The following is a 17,957-nucleotide window of genomic DNA, read 5'->3' as shown; positions in this document are numbered from 1 at the left end:
GCCAAATAGACATTTTCTAATTCTATTTTCCTTTTTATTTATTACCTAAAATATTTAATTAAAGAGATACTCCTCTCTTCTATCTGGTTACCTTGAGGTACAAGTTATATAGGAAAAGTAAGATATGCTGTGTGTTTCCTCTCTTCGTTTGTTAGTTTTCAAACTAAGGAGTTGGCTCTTTGTGTCTCTCATAGGTGATCAATGAGGCTTTTTCAATTATTATCATGAACCCATTGACTCAAACATATTTAATTTGTTTCAAAACTTGGCAGTGACTATCCTTATTGATACCAAAACATTTTCATTTTTGGTCAGTGACAGCCTCTTCAACTGATGCTAAATTCTTTTGCCATGACCCTGATAGGTTTTCACAGTTTCCTTATTTTCTAGTATCTTAATAGCTAGTCTTATTTTAATTTTAATATAACTCCATGTAATGATTAATACTAAGTGTCAACTTGATTGGATTAAAATATGCAAAATATTGATCCTGGGTATGTCTGTGAGGGTTTGCCAAAGGAGATTAACATTTGAGTCAGTGGACTGGAGAAGGCAGACCCAACCGTAATCTGGGTGGGCACCATCTAATCAGCTTTCAGCGAACACAAAGCAGGCAGAAAAACATGAAAAGGCTGGACTGGTTTAGCCTTCCCACCTACTTCTTCCTCCCATGCTGGATGCTTCCTGCCCTCAAACATCGGACTCCAAGTTCTTCAGCTTTGAAACACGGACAAGCTTCCTTGCTCCTCAGCTTGCAGGTGGCCTGTTGTGGGACCTTGTGATCATGTGAATTAATACTCCTTAATAAACTCATAGATAGATAGATAGATAGATAGATATTCTGTATTAGATTAATACTGACTAATACAGATTTTGGTACCAGGAGTGGTTCTACAGGAACAGAATATTAAGGATAGAGTTCTTTAGTTGTTTGGGGGTTTCTGGAGTTGGCTGCTTTATATGATTAGACCCAAAAATGCTGAGGACTGTACTTCTAATAGTATGGAGAACACTGATAGTCCTTGGCTTTAACTGTTTACAGAGTTAGGCAAAATTAATGCATTTGACACTCCTGATTTACCACTCATGAGAGGCAAGGAGTTTAGTGACTCTATACATAATACCTTTGACCATATGTGGAGAATATGTGGAGGACCAAGGAACATAGTGAAGCTGGTTGGTTGCTCCTAAGTTCACTGGACAAAGTAATGAAAGAACATGATGAACTTAGGGATTCTGTCTCCTGGCTTCAGAAGCAGATACTGAGCCTCAAATCTTCTAAGATTGCCCTGAGACAGTCTTATCTCCTTTAGAGAAAGAGCTGAAATTGTGGAAAATCAGATACAGGCTCTTATCATGTGAGTGGCTGACCTCCAATGAAAGGTGGATGCACAGCCTCGCCAGGTGTCTACTATTAAAGTGAGGGCATTGATTGGAAGAGAATGGGACCTTGCAACTTGGAATGGGGATGTGTGGGAGGACCCTGATGAAGCTGGGGACACTGAGCTTATACATTCTGATGAACCTTTCCTGCCAGAAGAAACACGTTCCCCATCTCCAGTAATGGCAACATCCTCCCCAACCCATGCTGCCATCAGCCTTTCCACCTTTGTCTGAGGAGATAAACCCTGCGCTGCCTGAGGCAACAGTGATGGCCTCCCCTAAGGCAGTTGCCAGGCAAGATAATGTTGATTCTCCTCAGGAGCCAACCCCAATCCCCATTTGCTTCTAGACCTATAACTAGACTAAAGTCCAGGTGGACCCCTAGAGGTGAGGTTCAGAGTGTGACCCATGAGGAAGTGTACTACACTTGAAAAGAACTTCTTGAGTTTTCTAATTTATATGAACAGAAATCTGGAGAACAGGGATGGGAATGGATATTAAGGGTGTGGGATAATGGTGGAAGGAACACAGAATTGGATCAGGCTGAATTTATTGATTTCAGCCCACTAAGTAGGTATTCTGCATTTAATGTTGCAGCTCAGGGAGTTAAAAAAAAAAAAAAAAAGGTTCTAACAGTTTGTTTGCTTGGTTAGCTGAAACATGGATTAAAAGATGGCCCACTGTGAGTGAGCTGGAAGCCTGATGTCCCTTGGGTTAATGTAGAGAAAGGAATCCAAAGGCTTAGGGAGATGGGGATGGTAGAGTGGATTAGCCACTTTAGACCTACTCATCCCAGCTGGGAGGGTCTAGAAGATACACCCTTGACCAATGCCTTGTGAAACAGATTTGTGAGGGCAGCATCTACATCTTCAAAAAGCCCTATAATTTCTCTTCTCTGTATGTCAGATCTAACAGCGGGAACTGCAGTCACTCAGCTACAAAATTTAAATGCAATGGGAATAATTGGATTCTGAGGTGGCAGGGGCCAAGTGGCGGCACTCAGCCATCAAAGGCAAGGTCTGTATAGCTACTGTAATGGACAGCAGAGGCAAAGCAGCTATCAGAATAGTCTGACCATGTAGAACTCTGGCATTGGCTAATTAATCAGTGTTCCTAGAAGTGAAATTGATAGGTAGCCTACTGCATTCCTGCTTAATTTATATAAGCAGAAAACTTCTAGGTCAAATGGACAAAATAATAATTTGAATTATGAAAACAGAGAATCATGACCCTTCAATTTCCAAAGTTGAGCCAGTTTACAGACCCAGAACCCCTTGAATGAAGGGGAGGCCAGATTCCCTTGAGGAAGGACCCTACTACTGTACTGACAATTTATGCTGTTAATCTTTCTCCCATCCTTCCCCAAGGAGACCTCCAGCCTTTTACCAGGGTCACTTTGCACTGGGGAAAGGAAAATAATCAGGCATTTCAGGGACTACTGGACACTGTCTCTGAGTTGACACTGATTTTAGGGGACCTAAAACACCGTTGTGGTCCTCCAGTTAAAGTAGGGGCTTATGAAGGTCAGGTGATTAATGGAGTTTTAGCTCAGGTGTGACTTATAGTAGGTCCAGTGTGTCCCCAGACTCACCCTGTGGTCATTTCCCCAGTGCCAGGATGTATAATTGGCATAGACATACTTAGTAGCTGGTGGAACCTCCACATTGGCTCCCTGCCTCATAGGTTGAGGGCTATTAAAGTGGGAAAGGCCAAATGGAAGCCAGCTCTAGCTGCCTCTACCAAGAAAAATAGTCAATCAAAAACAATATCACATCCCTGGAGGGGTTGCGGAGATTTGTGAAAACATCAACGACTTGAAAGACGCAGAGGTGGTGATTCCCACCACATCTCCATTCAACTCTCCCATTTGGCCTGTGCAGAAGACAGTTGAATCTTGGAGAATAACAGTGGATTATCGTAAGCTTAACCAAGTTGTGATTCCAATTGCAACTGCTGTACTAGATGTAGTTTCATTGCCTGCTCTAATTAACACATCTCCTGGTACCTGGTGTGCAGCCATTGACTTGGCAAGTGCCTTTTTCTCCATTCCTGTCCATAAGGCCCACCAGAAGCAATTTGCTTTCAGTTGGCAAGGCCAGCAATATACCTTTACTTTCCTGCCTCAGAGGTGTATCAACTCTCTGGCTTTGTGTCATAATCTTATGTGGACAGAACTTAATAATTACTTAACAATAATACATAATACTCAATAAACTACTTAATATTTAATAAACCCCCTTTATATATTTTTTCATTCCAATATTATTTCAAGTATAGTATATATATTTATATATAAATATATCTTATTAGATATGTATATCCCTTTATATAAACTCCTATATATGTGTATATATATGCAAAATATATATATATATCTTATTAGGTCTGTCCTTCTAGACAACCCTAATACACTCCACTTGTCATCAAACTCAAGATGATAAACTTTGCAAAGAATTACAGAATTTATACTCTTTGATTTTAGGCCAAGTAGAATCTATCTTCTTTTTAAACTTTGACATAAAACAGGATTTCTCAGCTACTATATTAGCTAATAGATAATCTGAGTGTAAGAACTGTCTAATTCACCCTATTCAAGCTTTTTAGCAGTTAGCATGTAGGAACTGCTCAATAAATAGGTATTGAACTCAATTATAACTATCCTTTTAGTAAATCTAACAAATGTATGGCTTTTCAATTTTCCCCCAACCAGACATATGGTATGAGAGATTAGCATCCTGAATAGACAGAGACTATTATCTAGCTGTCTTTCAATGTTTTATTTTTCTCACTCAGGTAAATATCTGTGCTTTTTATGGCACTTAAAAAAATTTCCTGTTTACATGTTTTCTAAACTTAAATGTGCTAATGGTTATAATTCCAACTTCACATTATGTAAAAAAATCTGAATTTTTTAAAATAATAAAATGTACATTCCTGTTTTGTAAAAGTTAATATGTTTTAAAATGATTGTTTTATATATTAAATACAATCCATAATTTTAAACTGTCTGCATTGAAACAATTAAACACAATGGTTTAACACATCTGTATACTTGCTCATCATATCCAATCTTCTTCCTCAGTTCTCCTGGTGCCCTGACCTTTTTGCTGGATCTTTAACAAGTTGAACACTAGTATGATGGAGAAAGCATTCCTGAGGCTTACTAAGCCTGCCCCCATTCATTCGTTCATTTTTGTTATTAGTCTTTATCCAGAAGACTGGGTGGAAACATTTCCTGATTTGAATGTGGGGTATTAGAGAAGTTGTCAGAACCAGAGATTCCTATGCTGAGAAAATAGAAAGAGTAAGAGAGTTATCCAGATAGAGAAATGAAGGCTGGGTACATGGTGATTGCCCTAGGCATCCTGCAGAAACCCTAAGGCTAGAAAAATCATAAAATCATGGTTTGCCAAAGGAACAAATTAGTTGAGTATGGCTTGACAGTTGGATGTTCTTATTCTGTTGAGGATGAGGAAGAGATGATCATAGGCTGTAAAATGAGGATGTTTATACAGTAACTAGAGAAAAGGAATTTAGAATTTCCACTAAGGACAACTGCCTCAGCAATTCATCCACAATTAAATAACATTATCTCCTGTGGTTTAACTGCTGCTTCCTAAGGACACTGCAGATATATTCACTTTCACCCATTTATTTTCCTTTGTTCACCATTGCTTACTTCTCTTTGAGACATGTAGTATTGTTTCTGTAGCATCAAATATTTTCTTTTCTTTTTCTTTCTTTCTCCCACCAGTAATTTATTTCTATACATTTCTTCTCTAGATCTATAAACATGATCACTACTGCTATGGCCAAGATATTTGAAATTTATAGTTTCTCTTTGATCCCATAAAATTTAGCTTCTACTTCTCTCATTACTCAGGAAACAACTTCAAGTTTACTGACATAAAAGTAGAACATGCTCTTTGATATGGATTTTCCATTCACTTGATGTTCCTTCATAACAAGTTATTGCCCTAACTTGTTGAGGTAGAGGGCAATTTATGTGTGGTTCTCACAAGAGCCATTTTCCTGCAATAATCACAGGATAGGCTTGCATCTGTGACTTCAGCAAATATGTACTAGGCATAAGGGGAGCCTGTTATAAAAATATTTATTCCACCAGAAAAATAGTACAAACGAGCTGCTTTTATTATGGCAAAAATGCATTCCCACTTTTCAAGACATGAGTAGTCGTTCAAACATAGCACTTCACACTTTTGTTATTAACAGTAGTACAATAAGCAGAATACTTTATGATTTACTAACAATAATGATATTTATATAGGTTTTAATTCGACATCTTCAACTCAGAGGGCTTGGAGTTCCAATCTTCCATATATCATAGGCACTTGAACTCAATGTGTCAACAATGGGACTATCTCTTGTTTCCTTCCACAATCTATTTACTGTCTCATTTCCCATCTTATTAAATGACACCCCCTTCTACACAGGTATCCAAATTTGAAGGGAAAAAAAAAGGATCAAGGGAGGAAAGAAAAAAAAAGCAAATTTGATAACTCAGTGTTCCCTGACATACAATGACCAAGGTCTCTTGATTCAATATCCTCAGAATATTTTGAATTTGCTTACCTCCTCCTTTACTTTTGAGACAATCTCACTCTGTTGCCCAGGCTGAAGTGCAGTGGCATGATTTCGGCCCACTGCAACCTCCACTTCCTGAGTTCAAGTGATTCTCCTGTCTCAGCCTCCCAAGTAGCTGGGATTACAGGCGTGCGCCACTACGCCCGGCTAATTTTTGTATTTTTAGTAGAGACAGGGTTTCACCATGTCAGCTGGGCTGGTCTCAAACTCCTGACCTCAGGTGATCCACCCACCTCGGCCTCCCAAAGTCCTGGAATTATAGGCATGAGCCACTGCACCTGGCCCTTCCTCCCCTTTTACTGACTGCTGTTCCTCTAGGTTGGGGTTCTACCATCACTTGCCCAAACAAGAGTAAAAGCTTTCTAATGAGCTGCTGCCTCCAGATTTCACCCTCTAACCCATAGCCCTAATTTCAGTCTGAATGACTGTACTCAAATACTCATTCCAGCAATCCTCTTTCCTGTGCTTGACTGGGGCACAGCATTTTTCCTATTTGGACCATCCTCTCAGTCTCTGTTTCAAAATCTACCATTATAAACTTTCTTATACTAACCACAATTTATCAATTACTTTATACCTCACATCCTATACTCATGCTACAATATTTTACACTTAGTTCATATAATTTTTCCAACACTGCACATGCCTATCTTTATTAAGAAAATATATATGACTTTAGAATATCTCCCTATACCCAATACCTAGTAGAGTTCTTTTTAGCAAGTGCCAATAAATAGTTAAAGGCTCAATACATGTATGATTCATATAGTTATCAGGGGCACTGGCTTAGGAAAATGAGAGAGCTGATTTTAAATCCTAGATCTAACATGGGTTGTGTAATTCTGCAGCAGTTACTAATTTCTCTTAAATTCACCTTTTTGTATTTCAGGAGAGATGAAGCAGTCTGTGAGGCGTGCTACACTTGAGTGAATGGCTCAGGCAAAGCGCATCTGAGTCACGTTAATTTGGTGCAGATGAAGAGGCACACGGCGTAGCTAAGCTGGAGGGGAGGATGGCTGGTTGCATGCAATCCTTCGGGCTTTCCTCAAGCTCAGGGGAAACCTACTTTGTTGGGCATGGATGGATGTCCTGTGGCTGTGGTTCAGTAAAGAAATTCTACCCACTCCCCAACACCACTTTTCCTTTTAATAGGGATTTCGCAAGAATGGTCTTCTGTGTCTGGAGAAAATCCAATCTGATCTTGGGTCTGTGCTACTTAAGGGAGTTGCAGACAAAATCTTGCAACGGGATGCTTGTGATGATAGCAACTACAGCCCTTCCTTCTGAGGGTAGAGAAAGCCAGTAGTCCTAGCTATTTCTTTGCCATGTCACCCAAAGCAAGCTGTATGTCTTATGCAGTAGACAATTCTGCTTGTCTCCTCTGACTCCTGCATGAAATGGCAATATTCATGTGACTGCTTCCCTACATTGCTAGGAACAAATCAGAAGATGCTTATTCTTTACAGTCTCTGACACACATTAACTTTAATAAATGATGGCTATATAATATGTTTTAATAAATGAATATATTACAATGCCAATGCTATGAATAGGTGGAAAATGTGAGCATGACTGTGGTGTAATTGAGGTATTAAAGTCAATTTAATAAAATACATTCCCAAAAGGTACTCATGCCCAACCCATTCTCTGGTTATTTTCTGATTATCTACAACAATGTTTATCTATTATTTTTTCTCCTTTAATAATGGTTTAAAATTACACAACCATCATTTGTCATTAAATCCTGCCACACTATTTCACTATATGTGTTTTAAGTTTGAGTTTAAAATCCTGTTGGCTCCCAGTAGTACTACTTCAACCATGGGTCAATGTGAAAAGAATACTGACTAAACACATGGACAGTATGCTCACTCCAAAGATAGCAAATGAAGTCACAACAAAAAGAACATTCCAGAGACTTGCAAATCAAGACAGGTGAGGGGGAGGTTTGAGTATCATTAGCCACAGAGCAGCAGATAACTCAAAAGAGCCTGTACCTTAGCTCTCACCCCCATGTAGACATTATACCTGGGGCTATAGAGTCAGCAAAACAGCATAAACAATCCCACTAAGCTGTTGCTCTTAATGTTAAATTTGTTAATATTGAGTTTATATCCTAGGTTTAATGCATACTAAGTGTGTGGTATTAAACAAATTGCTTAATGTTTCTAAGACCCAGTTTTTCTCTCTAATAAATGAGTGGTGTTGAGGATTAATTAGTAGAATGTCTACAAAAAATACATGCACAATAACTGTTAGCTATTTTTACACTGTGCTAGACAAATATTTTGCAAGGTGGATGCTCTGAATAAGTGGAGAATATAACTGTAAATAAGAAGCACTTTGAAATTTGTTTTCTAGTTGTCCATCATGTGGCATGAGCTTTGCTAAGCTCTGTGATCCAAAGACAAATAACACTACTGTCCAAGTTCTAGTTTGCAGGATCATAATTGGGGGTAGGATTTTTTTAATGCATGATTTTATTCAGGTATAGGAATTGTGACGTGAGGAACTAACATGGCATAGCTAAGCTGGATTGTTGAGACTACGAAAGCCTGCAATTAAGGTGGACAGATAGTGAGAAGTTAGCTGGCCACTGACTCATCTCTGTTATTCAACAACTAGAGGAAATGTCAATACAAGCTTGCTTTCTGGAGTCTGGCAAACTTGGCTGCAAACCCAGCTCTGCCACTTCCTGTCTGTGGGGCTTGAGCAAGTCGACCTCTCTGAGCTTTAGCTTTCTCATTTCCAAAGTAGGTAGATGGAGCAGTTACCCAGTAATATTTATCTGGGCTACTTTGAGGAATCATAAACTGCTTAGAATAGTGCATATAATAAGCATGAAGGAAATGGTGCTATTTCTAGAGTTATAGAAAGGAATGCTATTAATATTATTAGTGTTATTACTATTAATATTATATTAATACTGTTAGTATTATTCTGTAGGCCCTGGAGGAATCAGGTCTGTCAAATATGTCTGATGGTAGAGATGGACACTGAGAACATCATGAAATACAGAATACCCACACAAACCACGCAATGTGATCTCTCTGTCGCGTAGAGTTTAGACAACTTCAACAAGTCACTTGATCTCGTCATCACCTGCTTTCCTTTTATGTAAATAAAGTGAATCAGAGCTTAACTTGGCTTACATCACAAAGTGACAGCATAGGTATGAAAAAAGCTTTAGTGGCTAAAAATAAATGTTTCTAGAGAAAAAAGTGATGCCGTGAAGTTGAGCAGTCCTGGATTCTCTTCCAGATTATGTCGTATGTGAGGCTCTGAGCAAATTACTGAATCTCTTCAAATCTCACACTCTTAGTCTGATAATTGTAAATCATATTAACTAACCCATTGTTCTATAATAAAAGTGTATCTAACAGGATAATGTGGCTTGAGGTGCACTATCAATAACTCCTACGTCCCTTCCCCACAAAAAATATACATAATAAAATGCTTCATTAAGAGGAGGCTAAGTGAAATCTGCGGTTTCTATCTTTTTTATGTGAAAGTATTTTAAACACATATTATATTCTGGGAGAAGTCTTTTCTTTTTCTATTAATTTATACTGAGAGCACAGCATATTTAAAAGTGAATTGTATGATTTTGTTTGTAGGCTAAAGAGAAAAATAGTTTTGGTTTCATAACAGATGACTGGTTAAACACAATGGAACAGTGTCTCTTTTATTAGATTCAGGATACCTAAATGAAGTATCATCAAATATAACTCACGAAGGAAACTTCTAATACTTGAAAGATACAATCTAGTCAATAATATTCTATTTGAATAAATGCATTCACATGTATCAATAAATATAGCTATCCATCTATCTATCTATCAAGTGCTTCCATCTCTGAACTAAAATGTTAAAGTTGAACACGAAAGTCAATATTGGCATGTACAGGCACACATAAAAAAGCTTTCCACAAAAATTATTCCTATTTTTTTATATCTCTTTACAGAGCTAAAAAGTCCATTTCAGTTTGCAGTTTGGCTTTTAAAACATCTCTTTTGATATCTATGTCAGTGTACTGGATAAACAAACACTTACTGTATGCACATCCAAACACTTCGATTCGCATCCCAATTCTGCCCTTGGGGTTCCATTCTAAAGGGAGGAAGCGCAGAAATCGGGCTTTGATAGAAGGCTGGAGTCTATAGTACACAACACTGTCTGCATTTGCATTTCCTGAAAAACCCTACGAGAAAAGGGAAAGAAGGAAATCAATGTATCTGGAGAATATGCATATCAGTTTGTCACCTATAATGTCTATGAACACTGTGTGATCTGCATTGTACTATGAATGGGTGCTACCTTCTATAAGAAAACCATATTAACAGTTATGTCACAATGTCTCTCCATCCACAGAAATTACTGTTGCTAGGCCGGGCGCGGTGGCTCAAGCCTGTAATCCCAGCACTTTGGGAGGCCGAGACGGGCGGATCACGAGGTCAGGAGATCGAGACCATCCTGGCTAACACGGTGAAACCCCGTCTTTACTAAAAATACAAAAACTAGCTGGGCGAGGTGGCGAGCGCCTGTAGTCCCAGCTACTCGGGAGGCTGAGGCAGGAGAATGGCGTGAACCCAGGAGGCGGAGCTTGCAGTGAGCTGAGATCCGGCCACTGCACTCCAGGCCCGGCTACAGAGTGAGACTCCGTCTCAATAAAAAAAAAAAAAAAAAAAATTACTGTTGCTTCAACTTTTCTTTTTAAGAGAGTTTAAATTCTACCACCCCATTATACCAGTTTTCAACCATGATATCAGCAATAAAAATTGCTTCTGTAACGTGTAGATTGAACGTAAAAGTGTTCCATGTCTATAGCAATTAACATTGTGAATAGCAACAAAAAAATTGAGAAAATATTCTCCAAGGGGTTGGAAAACTATCATCTCAGTCGACAAAGAAGTTGCTTACATCATTGATGAATGAATTAAACTATGATGTGTTTTGGTTCTTTCACCTTCTCATCTTACTTATTAACATAAAGAAAAGTACCACCCAACATTCAAGTTGGAGCTACACTCAGATAACAGGTTTTTAAACCTCAGTAGCACAATGCCAGATACACACATTCAAATTGTTAAGGGACACTGGAAACAATAATAATGTGGAAAGACCTGTAATTAAACTTACGGACTTTAGAATTTGAAAGCTAGAGAAGTCTTGGGAATGATGCTAAGTTAGCACAGTCAAATTGCAGACAAGGAAATTAAAGGTCAGAAAGGAGAGAAAGAAAAGAAAAAACCCTCTGGTGTTTGCAAGCATTGCAACCATGATATGGTAGGACCAGGAGCTATGTTTCTTCCATAAAATCAGGATGCATCTACATAATAGGTAGCTCACCTGTAAAACTCACATACTGCAGCACCCAACATCTAAGCATCTTTTGTTTTCTTCCATACAACACACCGTTAAGACTACAGGTGGAGAAGTCATCATGAAGCAGAAGTTGTTCTCAATAATTTATATTTCATTTTTATTTCCTAGCTTCCTTACCATGGTCCTCCTCCTCCTCCTCCTCTCCTCCATCTCTTTCTTTCATAATAAGGGAACATGCAACTACACTTGCAGGTTCATGATAAGTCCCCTGCCCATGACCGGGTCAACAAATAAGATCAACCTCATGTAGACTGCCCAAGGCAAAGATAAACACAATAGAAACACCAATACTCAGGGTATCTGATCATTTGCCTGTTTTTCTTTCTACTTCACAAATATCCCTTTACTATCATTTACCAAAACATTTTCTAATACATTTTTAAAAGATTGGCTGTTTTATAGCTAAATTAATTTGATTCTCCTTGTCAGTCAATCCCCTACCTCCTGCCCCTACTCCACCAGTATCCCATACACTAAATGTTCAAGCTCACAAAACACAGGCACAGTTGTGATGGCATCTCCAAATTATATCCAAAATCGGGGCATCTCTTTATCTCAATATGACCACTCAGTTCAACAAAGCATCACCTCACCAGAACTACCCTGACAGCCTCTTCCCGGTCTTTATTATTATTTTGTTCTTTCCCATCAACCCCAATATCTTCCCCTCTGAGCACATAGTAACACTTGTAGAGGTAAATTAAACTATGCTGTCCCCAACACTTTCTTTACCACTTAGAACAAAATCTAAACTCCTCATCCAAACATAGTCTCTAGCAACCACCTCCATTATGCTCTAACCACACTGGACCTCCTTGAACAAGCCAAGTTCAGTCCTCTCGAGGATTTGCACCAGCAGTCCACTCTGCTCTGAAAGCTCTTTCCCAAGACCTTTGCATGCCCAGCTTCTCTTGACATTTTAAGCTTTAACTAAAATATTACCCCCAAGACAGGTCCTTTTTGATCACAGTCTCTAAAGTACTTGTGTACTTGACATCCCCCATAAATATCTTGCTATTTTCTCTATATTTCTCATTATTTTAAGAGGGGTTTCTCTTATTTGATCATTATCTGCCTGTTTATCTTATCCTCCTAGAAAACAAACTCTACTAAAGCAGGGAGGTTTATTGTGTTCCATCTGTAATACCTAGAACTCATTGCTCGGCTCAAAGTGGTTCTCATCAAAATATTTGTTGAATGTGTATGTTTGAGAAAGACTGAGCTTAAAAACGAAAGTTCCACAGATGTCTCAATTACAGGGCCTCTCGGAGCATGTCACATGCTAATGTGCAAATTGCAATGTATCGATCCATGGCAGGGACACTTACCTAGTGCATCTCAAACATATAAGGCCAGAGAACTGCTCCCCTCTGTTTTTGCTGTTGTTGCTGCTGTTGTTTTGCAGAGCAAATTTCTAGACTAGCATTTCCCAGAACATAAATAGGAGAACACTGTTTAATTCCATGGATATTTGGACTCTGATAACCAGACCCCTGAGGAGGTTCCATTCTGTTCTACTGGTCAAAATTTTTTACTGAGGTTTGGTAAGAAAAGTTAGCTGTTTTCTATATTGCACTAACCAAACCTTATTCTCACCCAACCTCTAGAGCACGACAGTCTCAACTTCTATGGAAATTCTGATGATTTGTCCAAAAATCTGATTATTTCAATTTCCTTTAGGATGGCTGATATAGGGCAATGTTTTCCGAACTTAGACTGCACATTAAAATTCTCAGCGCTCAGAGCCTGAGCATTGGTTTTGTTCTCTCTTTCTCTTTGTGTGTGTGTATGTGTAAGCTTATGTCTTTTTTTTTTTTTTTTTTTTTTTAAGACGGAGTCTCGCTCTGTCACCCAGGCTGGAGTGCAGTGGCGCGATCGCAGCTCACTGGAACCTCCACCTCCCGGGCTCAAACAATTCTCCTGCCTCAGCCTCCCAAGTAGCTGGGATTACGGGCCCCAGACACCATGGCTGGCACTTTTTTTTTGCATTTTTACTAGAGACAGGGATTCATCATGTTGGCCAGGCTGGTCTCAAACTCCTGACCTCAAATGATCTGCCCGCCTTGGCCTCCCAAGGTGTTAGGATTACAGGCGTAAGCCACCACACCCAGCCTGCATACTTATGTCTTTATAAGCTTTCCAAATTAGAGTAATGTGTAGCTTAGGTTGAAGACCTTAGATCTTATACTTTTGATTCTTTTTCCTAAGTGCTGCTGGCAGGCTAACACAATCCCTAATTATAATTTCTTGCACAGTGAACAGCTGGATGATTAATTAAATTACCCTCCAAAAGATCTCACATTTGTTTCAAAATTAATGTAAGTTCAATAATTTTGGCGTCTTAAGGGACTGGGAGAAAAGATTCACAGTGACAGTGACAGCCGACAGGTAAATGCAGTAAGACATCTGCAAATGACAGCCTTTCACTTTTCACTTGATCATGTTATGAACTATTTAAATTTTGAAAACATTCAGAATAAATATATGATACACAGTTTATATTAACAAAAATATCATTGTCATATTCAAAACTGTTAGCAATTATCTCTTATGGAGGGTAAGGAAAATTGTGAGGTTGGGAATACGAGACTTACAGCACATTCCAGTCAAATCTAGATTTTTTAATGGGCATGTATTAATTTTATAATAATAAAATAATGGAGACAGACATAGGAAGAGTGTATAGCAATACAGCAGGCAAAAGCATGACTTAGTAGCACTCTGGATACCTTAAACAACTTTCTAATGCCAGTGTCACTTGGAAAAATACGCAGTTACTATTTATTAACTGATCAATAATATTTGTAATTTTTGCTCCACTTGTTGAAATTTTTCATACACAACCAAGATTCTGCTTTGGATTTTAATATTTAATGGAAATTTTCAGAATGTTTGTGAATGATGCATGGGATTGATGCCACATTACTTGAAATGAAAAGTTCAGTGAATGCTGCTGAGTTTCAAATGTATTCCTTTGCCCAGGAACCTTTCCTCAATTTGCTATGAAGAATTGTCACCATAACAATTCACAAAGGAATGCATAGATTTCAAGGTCTTTTTAAAAAAAATAATAATTTTATTACAGGGACATTTATGTCTTCCTTTAAAGATTCTGAACTTTCGTTTATGTCACGATTACTTGAGGTGTTTTATTAGAAATACATCTTGCACCCGTGTACTAAATTTGTGGGGAGGGCCCTGAAATCTGCATTTCTAACACATGCCAAGCTAATTTTGTACTTTGGATCTTTGTCTCACTCATAAAGTACTCTTCTGGTTTGTGTATAAATCCTGTACTTTTATGTTCCCTATATTATCTCAAAACTTTTCAGAGAGAAAAAAATTTTTTAGAAGGTCTCACTTCAAAAGTCATAAACTGAGTATCTTATAAACAACAAAAATGTATTTTCCACAGTTCTGGAGGCTGGGAAGTCCAAAACTAAGGCACCCGCAGATTCAGTGTCTGGTGAAGGCCCACTTCATGTTTCATGGAATGCCACTTTCTAGCTGTAGTCTCACATCGTGGAAGGGTGAATGAGCTCCTTTGGGTCTCTGTTATAAGAAAACTAATTGCATTTCCATAACAGGCCTCTTGACCTAATCACCTCCCAAAAGGCCCCACCTAATATCATCTTGTTGAGGGTTAAGATTTCAATATACAAAGTTTGGGGAGACACAAATATTTGGACCATAACAACTAGTGATTGTGTTCTGTGTGATCAATTTAAATGTTTTCAACATGAAAGTTAGGGGCTCAGCATCAGACTATAGCAGAAACGTATTAGGTAGCTTTAATATTTGCATCAACTCTGTGAAGTAGTTATTTTTGTACCCACTTTACAACTGAGGAAAATGAAAATTATAGACGTTATGTGCCTAAAGTCATACAGCCAGAAAGTGGCAGCGCAAGGATTTAATTCCAGGCTTTTCTGACTCCAAAGCCCATAATTTAGCTAAGCCATCAAAAGGCATCACTTCAACAGAACATGAAAGCAAACAACTTACCCTAGAGGAAATTTAATATTTTATCTGAAGCTTTTTTCATTTTTCCTCATAATTTATATTTAAAACCTTTTACACATTTTAGAATAACGCAACTTAGGTTATTGTTGAACTGGGACTCAGCTCTACCAGTTGACTTTTATAGACAAAAAGATTTTTTATTAAACTTTACATCTTTCCAAAATTATTGGAGTCAAGTAAGAATAAATGATAAAGATTCAATAATCAATGACTCTTGCATATAAACAGTAACCTCCTAATAGATATAGAATATAAATATGTTATTATATTATTAAGTACATAAAATATCTAGAAGTAAAATGAACTTTATATGTCCTACCAAAAAGCCTTCATTGTATCTTTCTTTTCTTTTAGACCTGGTGATTTCCAGACTCAGTGAGGTGTTCATAGATGGTTTAGCAATGTATTTTAACCAAGAAAATTTATGGAGTTAATGAATTAAAGTTTCTCACAGGATTTTAAGTATTTCCAAAGTGATTCTAAAGTTTATGAAGAGGCATAATAGCACTAATTGCTTTTTCAAATATTAATTGAGTAACTCATGTATAAAAGCCAAGAAGTATAAAGGGAGATGCCCATATGGCAATTTATAAGAAGCTCTAAAACGTCACTGCTATAAATCAGAAACATGGGACCCATTACACATAGTTGCATAGCAGACTCTGCAATTATATAGAAATCAGTCAATCAGTCCAGTTCCATCCATATAAACAGCAGCACCAGTAGAAGTTCAACAAAGAAACAGGGAAACATGAAAATCCCCTTGTCATTAATAACCTCCCTTATTGTGAGAATTCTTATGACCTACATGTGCCCTATATGACCTGTTTTCAAGTACAATTCATTTTGACATAGTCAGCTGACATTCAGACGCTAAATAATCATAGCAACATGTTGTCAAACAGAAATCACTTTTTAATTTTATGATGCCAGGTATAAATCCTTACTAAATGTGCCTCCCAAAAGGTTATCTAATCTAGAAAAGCATATATTAAAAGCAAAGAGAAATAAGAACTACTGAAAAGTGGAAAATTTGCCAACATAAACCCAGATAAGAATAACTTTTAAACATATGTTGAACAAGACATCAGGACTGTATCTTACAAAGTTGATTCAGTCTTGATTATGAATGTAATTCATTTATTATAATAAAGAAATAGCAGTGAGAATCCACTAATCAAATTAGAATGCTAAGTTTTGAGCTGCACGTATAATAAATCTCAATTTTCAAAATTAAAGCGAATGGAATTTTATTTAATAAAATCCATCTCTACCACCTTCCAAAAATATTGAATATGATTAAAATATTTATTTGAAGGAACACAAAATTATTAATAACTTGATGAGGCCCCTTGTGTGAATCATTATATTAGAATCTATGGAGACACAAGTTATAAAATATACTGTTTAGTACCTTTCGCATAAAAGGGTTTGAATTCTCAAGACAGATCAAATAGCCAGAAGAAAAAACGCACATGAAAGATGCAAATTTGGCTGTAATCTGTAACTATTGTTGAAACACAGAAATAAATTGTTATATGAGAGATATGTGGACAAGTCATAAAGCTCACATTTATATTAGGGTATTATATGTACCATTTTGTGGAAGACTAAATTTTTATTGAGATGGAAAATAACTATAAAAATTCACATTATGGTACTGCTACACTCGAAACTCTGAACCCTCCTTTTGGAATATAAAAAAGAGTCAAAGAGCTAAAAATATAATAAAATATTAAATGTCCAAGATCTAGAAGAAGAGAACCCAAAGAGGTGCGCCCTGCATTTGAGGCTTTCTCTTTAGGGATAACTAAAGGACTTCTGAAGAGGAGAAACAGAAACTGGGTAGTTTTTTGTTTGTTTGTTTGTTTGTTTGTTTGTTTTCTTTTGTCATTGTTTGTTTTATGAGCAGCTTTGATGGGGTTAGGGGCAAAATTTTCGTTGTAGAGCCGTCAAAGAAGAGAATATTTTACAGGCTTCCATAGGCTTTTTTTAAGAATTCAGAGGCTCTACTTTTTAGGATAAAGGGAAAGCCAGAGATGGACAGCCCCACCCGGAGATTAAAGGTAAACTTCCCATCTTTCCAATCTGTGGGGAATTATAGTTAGGTTGTCAGAGAGGTTGAGTGCTTCTAGTTGCCTGTAAAACTAAATGAAATTACACTCTGCAGAAAGATAGCCTTCTAGGCCTAAAATTGTCTATTAATTTTTTTTATGTAGTGTCCTATGTACATTAAAAAATAATAAAATAGCAACAAAAACTGTTCTTAAAGGGAAATTTATATTTATCTCCTATAGAATATACATTATTATTCTAATATATATTCTGTAGAATATTCTATAGAATATATTAGAATATATTATATTCTATACATATTATTCTATATTATTAGAATATATTAATCTAATGTTAGAATATATTAGAATATTTATACACACAAACACAGTACTCATCTCAGAGTGAAACATTGCTCTACACTGCACCACAAGAAAAAAAACAAACTAGAAATCAATGACTTTTCTTAGACTCATCAGAGAACTGGGCTTTCATGGTGCTATTTG

The 17,957-nt window shown here is 37.3% G+C and overlaps 1 protein-coding gene across 2 annotated transcripts in view; it reads right to left on the bottom strand.

Moving 5' to 3' along the window:
* CNTNAP4 (contactin associated protein family member 4) overlaps positions 1-17,957 on the bottom strand; it is a 278,461-nt gene that overhangs the window by 120,563 nt on the left and 139,941 nt on the right. For both annotated transcript variants that reach the window (XM_033219075.1, XM_033219076.1), the window contains exon 4: positions 10,042-10,189. In XM_033219075.1, coding sequence (XP_033074966.1) covers positions 10,042-10,189 — 148 coding nt within the window. The remainder of the gene's footprint in view (positions 1-10,041; positions 10,190-17,957) is intronic.

The sequence above is a fragment of the Trachypithecus francoisi genome, unplaced genomic scaffold (genome assembly GCF_009764315.1).
Source record: "Trachypithecus francoisi isolate TF-2019V2 unplaced genomic scaffold, Tfra_2.0 Lachesis_group10, whole genome shotgun sequence".
NCBI classification, from domain to species: Eukaryota; Metazoa; Chordata; class Mammalia; order Primates; family Cercopithecidae; genus Trachypithecus; species Trachypithecus francoisi.
Note: the sequence above shows the minus strand (reverse complement) of the source record. Positions and strands in the feature narration are given on the sequence as shown.